Source organism: Bombina bombina, chromosome 4, assembly GCF_027579735.1.
Source record: "Bombina bombina isolate aBomBom1 chromosome 4, aBomBom1.pri, whole genome shotgun sequence".
Lineage (NCBI taxonomy): Eukaryota > Metazoa > Chordata > Amphibia > Anura > Bombinatoridae > Bombina > Bombina bombina.
Genome location: NC_069502.1, coordinates 939,855,298 through 939,868,504, shown reverse-complemented (window position 1 = coordinate 939,868,504; position 13,207 = coordinate 939,855,298). Strand labels below are relative to the sequence as shown.

General features: G+C 44.3%; 1 protein-coding gene across 1 annotated transcript in view; it reads right to left on the bottom strand.

Moving 5' to 3' along the window:
• Window positions 1–13,207, bottom strand: part of SOS1 (SOS Ras/Rac guanine nucleotide exchange factor 1) — a 728,117-nt gene that overhangs the window by 568,107 nt on the left and 146,803 nt on the right. Inside the window, exon 5 of the mRNA XM_053712591.1 lies at window positions 6,607–6,717. Coding sequence (XP_053568566.1) covers window positions 6,607–6,717 — 111 coding nt within the window. The remainder of the gene's footprint in view (window positions 1–6,606; window positions 6,718–13,207) is intronic.

The window sequence follows — 13,207 nt, the reverse complement described above, 5'->3', positions numbered from 1 at the left end:
GAGAGGCACCACAGCCTGATTCCTCGACACCCTAAAAAATATAGACGACAAGGGAGAAAACCCGAAGCCCAGTTAACTGCACATTAGTTACACCGCCGGCAAAGCCAAACTTAACCACTCAGTCCCAGAGTCCGTCAAACCCAAACAACCTCTGAGGAGTCAGCCCCGCGGGATCACGACTCCCGTGAAGGTACCCGGCCAAGACAAGGACCCCTATCTGCCCCCAAAAAGGAGAACAAATTCTCATGAAAAATCCATAGGATCATTCCACTCGGCAGAACATAGAACAACCCATGGTTGTCGTACAATAGCAACGACCAGTGAGAAAAACTCCCTAGAAACACAAGGACCGAAGAAAAAGAGATCCACACACAGGGAAACGTCCCAAAAAGGACTCGAGGAACACCCTCATATCCCTGACCCTGTACCATACTCAAAGGTACTCCAAGAAAACCATGAGTTCCTGCTGCCTCATATTAGATCTAGACCTGCAAACTAGACAGCAGAGACAGCAGAAATAGGGTAACTATCCCAGCAGCTAGTAAAGAGTTCTCCAAAAAGAACACCAACAGTCTGAACAGGAACTCCTAATGACCAGCTTCCAGGTAGCAAACTGACTCACCATTGCTAAACCCAAACACCAAAAGGTGTTTCAAAGCTTGCTAACACCCAGTCAGAGTGCAATTAGCTGTAGCTGGTTAAACCCTCAAAGTGCAATAGCTGTAGCTGGATTCAACTAAAAAACCTTCCAAGGGCTCACAGTCCTCCGAATATCGGGCTCCAAGGAGCCTTCCCTCCCAGCACCGAACACCAGGGGAAGAGAGAACATCCAAGACCTTCCATAAAGGAGAGAACCGACTCTAAAGAAAACAGTCAACCCTGCATAGAGTAACCGACCCCCAATCGTCCCTCTAGGAAAATAGTTCCAGCCCAAAGGCTAGTCAAAACCCAAGACAAGAGCCCCAGACTTCCAGAAGAGAAAGGAAGGGTCAACGTAGAAACAAAGCCCCCGGTTAAACCGCTGACCGTTACTACAAACGGTATGCTACCATGAGTCAGGATAGACATTTTGCTTGGGTACGAAACCCCCTACACGGCTGTCTTCTCTAAAAACAAGGAACATTTCCCAAGGGAAGAAGGCCCTCAGACCCTCAGCATCCATATATATCGGAATCAAACATATAGCAGGAGCCCCACAGGGATCAAACCCTAAGCCTCTCGCTGCAGGAACAGAGGAACCAGTCACTACATTGCAACTCCCTTTCCAGGATTCTGGAACGCAAGAAGGGAAAGACCCTTACAAGGCAAGCCACCAAGGACCCACAAGTCGCTCCAAATACTAAGGTAACTCCAAACCCGGATAACCCTACCCCCGCTCTAGAATAGAAGGGAAATAAACAACGGAAAAACACCCTACCATAGAGGCGAGACCCCTCTGCCATATCGCCAACCCAGGTGAAGATACCTGGAGTCTACAGGAATAGTGTAAATGCGCCAGAAGACCAGTAGGGAACAGTCAGAAGAACCTAAAGCCTAAGCCGCAAAACAATAGGTATCGCTCACAGAGCCCCAGCCTCTATGGAGAGAGGCCCGTGGAACCACAAACATCTAGTGTGAGATCGAACTGTCCACACCCATCCAAGGTTAAACACGGACCTAGGTCAGGGTCCTCGAAAAAGGAATCAAATCGAAGATCCAACATCCAGAGGTACCCTAAGCTGCCTCCTACAAGGAGGAACACACCTCTAAAGTCCGTAGACTTGGAGATCTAGCAATAGCCTCAAACCCAAGAGTCACAAAGGACTTCCTTAACGGTCTAAGATTCAGCACCCAGGGCACTTGAATCGCAAAGAAATCTCATAGGCAAGCTTTACTATGTACTACAAGCACAGGCAAGGTAGCAACCAACACCCAAAGGCGAATGAGAACCCTATATCCTGCTCGTCATCCCAGAGAATCAAACTTAAGACACCACCCACGAAGCCCCTAACGGAGCATCGAGGATAAATGGTCAACTATCTTACCCCAGAAAGGCGGCACTCCGTAACTGACCTCGCCTCTTCACTGACAAGCCCCAAGGCTAGAGTTGCAAAGAGGAGGGAAAGACACCCGAATGTTGAGACCATGGTCAGACCAAGGGTAATGGAAGAGACAACAGCCAGAGATCCTTGAAGGATCTATCTTCCAAAATCTTTTTTTAAGCAGGCAAAAGCTGGAGCTTCGCAGGTCCCCACAGAAGGCAGGGAACCTCTGCACACCAACTCTTAGAGTAACACAACAGAGAAAGAACATGCCCGCGCATCCAGACCATATGATCCACCCAAGGCGGGAAGGAAGGAAACTCTGCTACCACAATAAAATGCTTAATAGGCTAAAGAGTCAGCGTCCGGAAGAACCTCAAGTGAAAAAGCAAATCATTAATCACTGGGCACACAAGACCACATAGGTCACACACATCTCCCAACTCCAAAGAATGGAATAACGGTTCTGATTCCCCGGGGACCTGAAGAACCATGATGATGTCTGCAAAACAGATCCGTATCCCAGGCGAGAAGCCCAAACAACCAACCTAGATTGGAACTCATAACCCTCTGTACAGAGGGGTTGTATTTAAACAACAGGCCTCATACTTCGGTAGGATCAAAGCCCGGAGTCCATAGAATAGGCCAAGAGACATTCAGAATCCAGCAGGATTAATCAGCACCACGAGGGTGACATGAACCCTGGTAACAGATGAAAAAGTATCCGACCAGTACCTGCCTGGTATAAGGACACTCTAGAACTGAGCACGGTCTGAGAAAATTCATCCCGAAGGACCGATAAATGAACTAGAAAAACAAAATTCTATTGTTGAACAAGTGCGCAACTTCCGAGGAAGTGCCCACGTGACCTAAATTGCAAGTATCGGTTCCAGAGAAGAACGTTCATAAAAATGAAAATCTAACAGACATGAGCTTAAGAAAAAACTAATTAAATAAAATGAAGGCCGCACCCATCAGGTGGACGACAACAGGACCAGCCGATGAAAAGCCCCATTTACCCAAACTCAGAACTGGTAACGAAAAACATAAAGAAAAAGAAAAAACAACGAAGTTAAGGAGATTGGCTTCTTACCCAAACGTGATATCCATTTTGCCATCTAGCTTCTAAGGCATCGGATCCCTTGGCCCGCTAGGACTGGGATCCTCCAACATTGCCAAAATATGTCTTAAAAGAACACGAAGGCGAGCCAGCCTATAACGGAAGGCAAAATCATCCCTCGCCGGATCAACTGAAGACCCTGGCCCCGGAATAGGGGCCCCTAAAGCCTCAGGAGCCAACGCTTCCCCAGAAGGCAGAACTGAATCAGGCGATCCCACACTCAACGGGCCCTGGTTAACAGAACATGGACAGTATCTTAAGAAATACTTCACTTGGGAGATATAAATGATTCAGCGCCATAGAAATGGCCATGCGGAACCGTGCCGTAACCTCTGGAGGAAACAAGCCACCCTACGGAGGAGTAAAGACGATAGGGACACCTGTTTGCGTAGCCGGGAAATGGACTGGGGCACTCACTTCACTGATCATGGAAACCTCAGAGGCGGATGGCTCAACGCACTCTAAGCTCCCTACTTCGGGAGAAGAGAGTACAATAGAATGGCAATTGGAAAATAACTCATGGGCATTGATTACCCGGGCCATTTCATATTCATCACAAGACACATCCTGCGTATAGGAGGCATCCGTGTTGCGCATATCAGAATCCTCCATAATCTTGGGATTACAAAAATGACAAAAAACTAACTGGCACCCTTTAACACCCCCAACGGCTAGGGCACTCACTACCTCCTGTGAACCAGACAACCCACGAGCAAGACTCTCTAGGTCGCACACAGTCAGCATACAGAAGTGGAAAACAACGTAACCGCACCCGTCACAAGGTGCACCGTGCCAGTCACAAAAAGGGTGCGCAATCTGGAAAGATTGTGTCATTAAAAGAAGGCTGTTATGTTCCGTAAAGGCCGTTAACCTAAGTATATAGCTACACATTTGCAGATAGAACCATATAACAAACATGATTAAAAGTCCCCCGTGTTCAATAACCCTCCTCAGGAGATATAAACCCATGATTCCTTATTAAGATAAAAGGAGTCCCACTGGGACCCTACCTTGTTTTGTTAACATTACATTCACATATCAAAATTAAATGAAACTATCTTACCGGAATCTACGCCGTGGAACAGGAACACGGCCCTTCAAATGTGACAGATAGTAGCCTCGCTTCTGACATGGACTTGAGTGAAGAAAGGTAGGCAGCGAAACTCGTCAAAGCGGATTACCAAGGAGCTGTTAATATGAGTCGTGATAGGATCGCAGGAAAACTCTCCCTGCATCTCCGGACTCTAACTTTCATCCTGGCTCTTACTGAGAGGCTGACAGGATTAATTAAAACTCCAGTCCCATTGCTAAGAGTACTACCCTCCATGAGAGACTATCTCAAACTTCTGACACTTCTCTGCCAACCTCCTGTGGCGAAAGGCAAAGAATGACTGGGGGATGAGGGAAGTGGGGGAGGTATTTAAGCCTTTGGGTGGGGTTTTGCCTCTTCCTGGTGACCAGGTTCTGTATTTCCCAAAAGTATTGAATGCAGCTGTGGACTCTTCCCTTTTAAGAAGAAAAAGGGAATTCCATGTCTCTCCCACTCCCGTGCAATAATCTCTGTAGCACGGTCTGGTACAGGGAATACCTCCACCGAAGAGGGAACATCAAAGTACTTGTTCAGCTTACTAGACATCTTAGGGTTGACTACGACAGCCACATCGGAGTCGTCCACGGTAGCCAAAACCTCCTTAAGTAACAGGCGGAGGTTTTCCAGCTTAAATCTGAAGGATATAACTTCAGCATCAGAAGAAGGAATTAAATAAATTTCCTTTTGAGCTTTCCCTGCAGCATGGGAAAAGCAGACAGCGCCTCAGATACCACAGAGGATATTTGGGTAGTCATGTCTTGCAAAGAAACTCCTACCGGAGCGTGAGAGGAAACACAGGGCCTTGCATGTGTAGACGAAAAAGATTGGGGACGCTTGAGGAGAAAGCTGTGGCATATCTGAAACAGGAGGCACCTGAACAGCATTTACCTTAGCTAATGATGGCTCATGATCAAAAAGTCTATCCCTATAACACAAAGTTCTATCAATACATGCAGAACAAAAAGGTACTGGTGGTTCCACCTGTGCGTCAAAACATAAGCTATATCTAAAATTTTGCAAAGTCTCTTGGTCCACCTTTATCAGCAAAAAACGAGAGTAAGAGTAAAAAAAAAAAAAAAAAAAAATTAATTATATTACATCACAATTTATTTTTTTATTTTCAACAGATGATACTGTTCCTTTAAATGTTTTTGCAAAACTAGAACACGGAGCAGCGATCCTGTTATAAACCCCAGGCAACCCTCTACACCTCAGCAACTTGCCTGGAACGATACTAGTACTCAATTCAGATAACAATCCGGTTCTACCACCGGAACTGAGATAGCCGTCGGCTGAGTGTCCTCACAGTGCAGCCGATACACACTGTGTCAGCACTCCGGAGCTCACAGGGAGTCCGGAAAGCGCGCACAAAATTAACTGCCGCCTCTGAAGGGGAACCACCTTTCTTAATCAGAGGAGGTCCCGGCGGACATTAAGCCTAACAAGAAAAGAAAGTCTTTAAAACAGCATATGGCATCGTAAACATACCCTGTCTGTATCATACTTATACCTAGTCCTTGACCGGGATATTAACCCGGAACCCAGACTGAGCCGCCAATAAAAATGTTACTAAAATCCCCCCATCGTCTACAGTGCCCTCAATTCTGCCCAAGTAATTAACCCTACATATGGTAATACACTTAGAAACGTTCCATACAATAAAAACTGTTAAAGTGCCAGGTCTTCTCTTTAATATAAAAAGAAAAATATTTTAGGCACTTACCTGAATGCAATCTGTCCGGCAGAAGGACAGCTCACCTGGTTTGAGAGGACACCATCCCTTAACATGGACTAGTGGATAAAGAAAGAACCGAGTAAGCATACTCAGGCTTTCTGATTAGGGCAGCAAACTTCTTGAGAAAACACAGTGAGGATTGAACCCCACAAGTTCCCAATTGCTTAAAAGCCACCACTGCCCTAGTGAAGAGACTGACGTGGGTTACGGCTAGACCCCAGGAAAGATCAGAACAAACCTACTCTGCTTTTAAAATAACAAACTCTTGATTGAAGAAGGTTCTCATCAGACACCGAAAACTTCACATCCTCCTTGCACCGCAGGCAAAGAGAATGACTGAGGTTTGTGGGAAGGGAAGTGATACTTAACAGCTTTGCTATGGTGCTCTGCCTCCTCCTGCTGGCCAGGAGTGATATTCCCAATGGTAAGTGATGATGATCCTTGGTATTTAAAAAATGTCACTGTTAGCAGAGACAGTCTAACTTCACCCAGATAAGAGGTATTGTTTAGTATTTATGTAGAATTGGCCTTTATATATATATATATATATATATATATATATATATATATATATATATATATATATATATATATATATATATATATCTCTGAAAGATCATTTTATTGCAATAAAATATACCTGTAAATAGAGAGCAGCACCAGGCTTTGACAGCTGACCCAGGAAGTGATCGTGAAAGCCTGGTCGCAAAATATCCTGAGCATAGGATTCGTAAGGGTCGAATGCCAGTTCCTGAAATCATTTTAAAAAAAAATTTGCACAACTGTAAATAAATTGAAGATTTACCAAGAAACAAATACATTTTAAAAAAAAAATACTTTAAACAGACATTCTACTGTAAAAAAGATTCTTTACAACATTTTATTTTTAAACAATTTCCTTTCTTTTAATCCTCCTCCACTACTCCAATCAGGGGCAGGCATGTATATGTAGAAAAAAAACAGAATTTATGCTTACCTGATAAATTACTTTCTCCAACGGTGTGTCCGGTCCACGGCGTCATCCTTACTTGTGGGAATATCTCTTCCCCAACAGGAAATGGCAAAGAGTCCCAGCAAAGCTGGCCATATAGTCCCTCCTAGGCTCCGCCCACCCCAGTCATTCGACCGACGGACAGGAGGAAAAAATAGGAGAAACCATATGGTACCGTGGTGACTGTAGTTAGAGAAAATAATTCATCAGACCTGATTAAAAAACCAGGGCGGGCCGTGGACCGGACACACCGTTGGAGAAAGTAATTTATCAGGTAAGCATAAATTCTGTTTTCTCCAACATTGGTGTGTCCGGTCCACGGCATCATCCTTACTTGTGGGAACCAATACCAAAGCTTTAGGACACGGATGAAGGGAGGGAGCAAATCAGGTTACCTAAACGGAAGGCACCACGGCTTGCAAAACCTTTCTCCCAAAAATAGCCTCCGAAGAAGCAAAAGTATCAAATTTGTAAAATTTGGCAAAAGTGTGCAGTGAAGACCAAGTCGCTACCTTACATATCTGATCAACAGAAGCCTCGTTCTTGAAGGCCCATGTGAAAGCCACAGCCCTAGTGGAGTGAGCTGTGATTCTTTCAGGAGGCTGCCGTCCGGCAGTCTCGTAAGCCAATTGGATAATGCTTTTAAGCCAAAAGGAAAGAGAGGTAGAAGTCGCTTTTTGACCTCTCCTTTTACCAGAATAGACGACAAACAGAGAAGATGTTTGTCTGAAATCTTTTGTAGCTTCTAAATAGAATTTTAGAGCACGGACTACGTCCAAATTGTGTAACAAGCGTTCCTTCTTTGAAACTGGATTCGGACACAAAGAAGGTACAACTATCTCCTGGTTAATATTTTTGTTAGAAACAACCTTTGGAAGAAAACCAGGCTTAGTATGCAAAACCACCTTATCTGCATGGAACACCAGATAGGGCGGAGAACACTGCAGAGCGGATAACTCTGAAACTCTTCTAGCAGAAGAAATAGCAACCAAAAACAAAACTTTCCAAGATAACAACTTAATATCTATGGAATGTAGAGGTTCAAACGGAACCCCTTGAAGAACTGAAAGAACTAGATTTAAACTCCAGGGGGGAGTCAAAGGTCTGTAAACAGGCTTGATCCTAACCAGAGCCTGAACAAATGCTTGAACATCTGGCACAGCTGCCAGTCGTTTGTGTAGTAAGACAGATAAAGCAGAAATCTGTCCCTTTAGAGAACTCGCAGATAATCCTTTATCCAAACCTTATTGCAGAAAGGAAAGAATCTTAGGAATTTTTATCTTATTCCATGGGAATCCCTTGGATTCACACCAGCAGATATATCTTTTCCATATTTTATGGTAAATCTTTCTAGTTACCGGTTTTCTGGCCTGAACCAGAGTATCTATCACAGAATCTGAAAACCCACGCTTTGATAGAATCAAGCGTTCAATCTCCAAGCCGTCAGCTGGAGGGAGACCAGATTTGGATGTTCAAATGGACCCTGAACAAGAAGGTCCTGTCTCAAAGGTAGCTTCCATGGTGGAACCGATGACATATTCACCAGGTCTGCATACCAAGTCCTGCGTGGCCACGCAGGAGCTATCAAGATCACCGAGGCCCTCTCCTGTTTGATCCTGGCTACCAGACTGGGAATGAGAGGAAACGGTGGAAACACATAAGCTAGGTTGAAGGTCCAAGGTGCTACTAGTGAATCCACTAGAGTCGCCTTGGGATCCCTGGATCTGGACCCGTAGCAAGGAACCTTGAAGTTCTGGTGAGACGCCATCAGATCCATGTCTGGAATGCCCCATAATTGCGTCAACTGGGCAAAGATCTCCGGGTGGAGTTCCCACTCCCCCGGATGGAATGTCTGACGACTCAAGTAATCCGCTTCCCAGTTTTCCACACCTGGGATGTGGATTGCAGATAGGTGGCAGGAGTGATCCTCCGCCAATTGTATTATCTTGGTCACTTCTTTCATCGCCAGGGAACTCCTTGTTCCCCCCTGATGATTGATATACGCAACAGTCGTCATGTTGTCTGATTGGAATCTTATGAATCTGGCCTTTGCAAGCTGAGGCCAAGCCCTGAGAGCATTGAATATCGCTCTTAGTTCCAGAATGTTTATCGGGAGAAGAGACTCTTCCCGAGACCATAGTCCCTGAGCTTTCAGGGATTCCCAGACCGCGCCCCAGCCCACTAGACTGGCGTCGGTCGTGACAATGACCCACTCTGTTCTGCGGAAGCTCATTCCCTGGGATAGGTGGTCCAGGGTTAGCCACCAACGAAGTGAATTTCTGGTCTTCTGATCTACTTGAATCACTGGAGACAAGTCTGTATAGTCCCCATTCCACTGTTTCAGCATGCACAGTTGTAATGGTCTTAGATGAATTCGCGCAAAAGGAACTATGTCCATTGCTGCAACCATCAACCCTACTACTTCCATGCACTGAGCTATGGAAGGACGTGGAACAGAATGAAGAACTTGACAAGCGCTTAGAAGTTTTGACTTTCTGACATCTATCAGAAAAATCCTCATTTCTAAGGAATCTATTATTGTTCCCAAGAAGGGAACTCTTGTTGACGGAGACAGAGAACTTTTTTCTATGTTCACCTTCCATCCGTGAGATCTGAGAATGGCCAGAACGATGTCTGTATGAGCCTTTGCTTTTGAAAGGGACGACGCTTGTATTAGAATGTCGTCCAAGTATGGTACTACTGCAATGCCCCTCGGTCTTAGGACCGCTAGAAGGGACCCGAGTACCTTTGTGAAAATCCTTGGAGCAGTGGCTAATCCGAATGGGAGGGCCACAAACTGGTAATGTTTGTCCAGAAAGGCGAACCTTAGGAACTGATGATGTTCTTTGTGGATAGGAATATGTAGGTACGCATCCTTTAGATCCACGGTAGTCATAAATTGACCTTCCTGGATAGTGGGTAGAATCGTTCGAATGGTTTCCATTTTGAACGATGGTACCCTGAGAAATTTGTTTAGGATCTTTAAATCCAGAATTGGTCTGAAGGTTCCCTCTTTTTTGGGAACTACGAACAGATTTGAGTAGAATCCCATTCCTTGTTCCGTCATTGGAACTGGGTGTATAACTCCCATCTTTAACAGGTCTTCTACACAATGTAAGAACGCCTGTCTCTTTATTAGGTTTGAGGATAAGTGAGACATGTGGAACCTTCCCCTTGGGGGTAGTTCCTAGAATTCCAGAAGATAACCCTGAGAAACTATTTCTAGCGCCCAGGGATCCTGGACATCTCTTGCCCAAGCCTGAGCAAAGAGAGAGAGTCTGCCCCCCACTAGATCCGGTCCCGGATTGGGGGCTACTCCTTCATGCTGTTTTGTTAGCGGTAGCAGGCTTCTTGGTCTGCTTACCCTTGTTCCAGCCTTGCATCGGTTTCCAGGCTGGCTTGGACTGTGAGGCATTACCCTCTTGCTTAGAGGATGCAGAATTAGAGGCCGGTCCGTTCCTGAAATTACGAAAGGAACGAAAATTAGACTTATTCTTGGCCTTGAAAGGCCTATCTTGTGGGAGGGCGTGGCCCTTTCCCCCAGTGATGTCTGAGATAATCTCTTTCAATTCTGGTCCAAAGAGAGTTTTACCCTCGAAGGGGATGTTAAGCAATTTTGTCTTGGATGATACATCCGCTGTCCAAGACTTTAGCCAAAGCGCTCTGCGCGCCACAATTGCAAACCCTGAATTTTTCGCCGCTAATCTAGCTAATTGCAAATCGGCATCTAAAATAAAAGAGTTAGCCAACTTAAGTGCGTGAACTCTGTCCATAACCTCCTCATATGGAGTCTCTCTACTGAGCGACTTTTCTAGTTCCTCGAACCAGAACCACGCTGCTGTAGTGACAGGAACAATGCACAAAATGGGTTGTAGAAGGTAACCTTGCTGTACAAAAATCTTTTTAAGCAAACCCTCCAATTTTTTATCCATAGGATCTTTGAAAGCACAACTATCCTCAATAGGAATAGTAGTGCACTTGTTTAGAGTAGAAACTGCCCCCTCGACCTTAGGGACTGTCTGCCATAAGTCCTTTCTGGGGTCGACCATAGGAAATAATTTCTTAAATATAGGAGGGGGAACAAAAGGTATGCCGGGATTCTCCCACTCCTTATTCACTATGTCCGCCACCCGCTTGGGTATAGGAAAAGCGTCAGGGTGCACCGGAACCTCTAGGAACTTGTCCATCTTGCATAATTTTTCTGGAATGACCAAGTTGTCACAATCATCCAGAGTAGATAACACCTCCTTAAGCAGTGCGCGGAGATGTTCTAATTTAAATTTAAATGTCACAACATCAGGTTCAGCCTGTTGAGAAATTTTTTCTGAATCTGAAATTTCCCCATCTGACAAAACCTCCCTCATGGCCCCTTCAGATTGGTGTGAGGGTATGACAGAACCATTATCATCAGCGCCCTCCTGCTCTTCAGTGTTTAAAACAGAGCAATCGCGCTTTCTCTGATATGCAGGCATTTTGGATAAAATATTAGCTATGGAGTTAGCCATTACAGCCGTCAATTGTTGCATGGTAATAAGCATTGGCGCGCTAGAAGTACTAGGGGCCTCCTGCGTGGGCAAAACTGGTATAGACACAGAAGGAGATGATGTAGAACCATGTCTACTCCCTTCATCTGATGAATCATCTTGGGCAACTTCATTATCTGTGACAGTATTGTCCTTACATTGTTTGGACGCTATGGCACAATTATTACGCAATTTTGAAGGGGGAGACACATTGACTTTCATACATATAGAACATACCTTATCTGAAGGCACAGACATGTTAAACAGGCTTAAACTTGTCAATAAAGCACAAAAACCGTTTTAAAACAAAACCGTTACTGTCTCTTTAAATTTTAAACAGAGCACACTTTATTACTGAATATGTGAAAAAATATGAAGGAATTGTTCAAAATTTACCAAAATTTCACCACAGTGTCTTAAAGCATTAAAAGTATTGCACGCCAATTTTCAGAGCTTTAACCCTTAAAATAACCGGAACCGGTTACAGATTTAACCCCTATACAGTCCCAGCTACAGCCTTTGCTGTGACTTTACCAAGCCCAGAGGGGAATACGATACCAAATGACGCCTTCTAGGAACTTTTCCAACCACTTTCAGGTCCTCACACATGCATCTGTATGTCTTGCTCTCAAAAACAACTGCGCAGTAATGGCGCGAAAATGAGGCTCAGTCTACAACTGGGAAGGCCCTTCCTGACTGGAAAAGGTGTCTAACATAGTGCCTGACGTTAAAAAACGTTCCCTAAGTTTATAAGTGTGAATTATCAGCATAAACATGTATAAAATGTCCAAATAAAGCAATCGATTTAGCCCATAAAAGTGTCTACCAGTTTTATAGCCCATATTAAGCCCTTTATTCTGTTTGAGACTAAGAAAATGGCTTACCGGTCCCCATGAGGGGAAATGACAGCCTTCCAGCATTACACAGTCTTGTTAGAAATATGGCTAGTCGTACCTTAAGCAGAAAAGTCTGCTAACTGTTTCCCCCAACTGAAATTACTTCATCTCAACAGTCCTATGTGGAAACAGCAATCGATTTTAGTTACTGTCTGCTAAAATCATCTTCCTCTCACAAACAGAAATCTTCATCTTTTTCTGTTTCAGAGTAAATAGTACATACCAGCACTATTTTAAAATAACAAACTCTTGATAGTAGAATAAAAAAAAACTACAACTAAACACCACATACTCTTAACCATCTCCGTGGAGATGTTGCCTGTGCAAAGGCAAAGAGAATGACTGGGGTGGGCGGAGCCAAGGAGGGACTATATGGCCAGCTTTGCTGGGACTCTTTGCCATTTCCTGTTGGGGAAGAGATATTCCCACAAGTAAGGATGACGCCGTGGACCGGACACACCAATGTTGGAGAAATCAATTGTTGTATCATCATCAGGAGAAGAAAGAGGGTGTCCGAATTTTGTCTACATGTTTAACCCTTTTGAAAGAGTTAAAAACATAGTAAAAGAGGAAAAAATGATCAAAAATAAAATGCTCTAAAGAAATAGACTGTAGATATTACGGTAGCCTTAGTGGTATAATGACTTGTGACCCTAATATCACCCACAACCAGTAATTATATTTTTATATATATTTTTTCTTTAATGATTTAGATAGAGCATGCAATTTTAAGCAACATTTTTTTTTTACTATTTCTTTGTTCTCTTGCTATCTTTATTTAAAAAGCAGGCATGTAAAGCTTAAGAGCCGGCCCATTTTTGGTTGAGAACC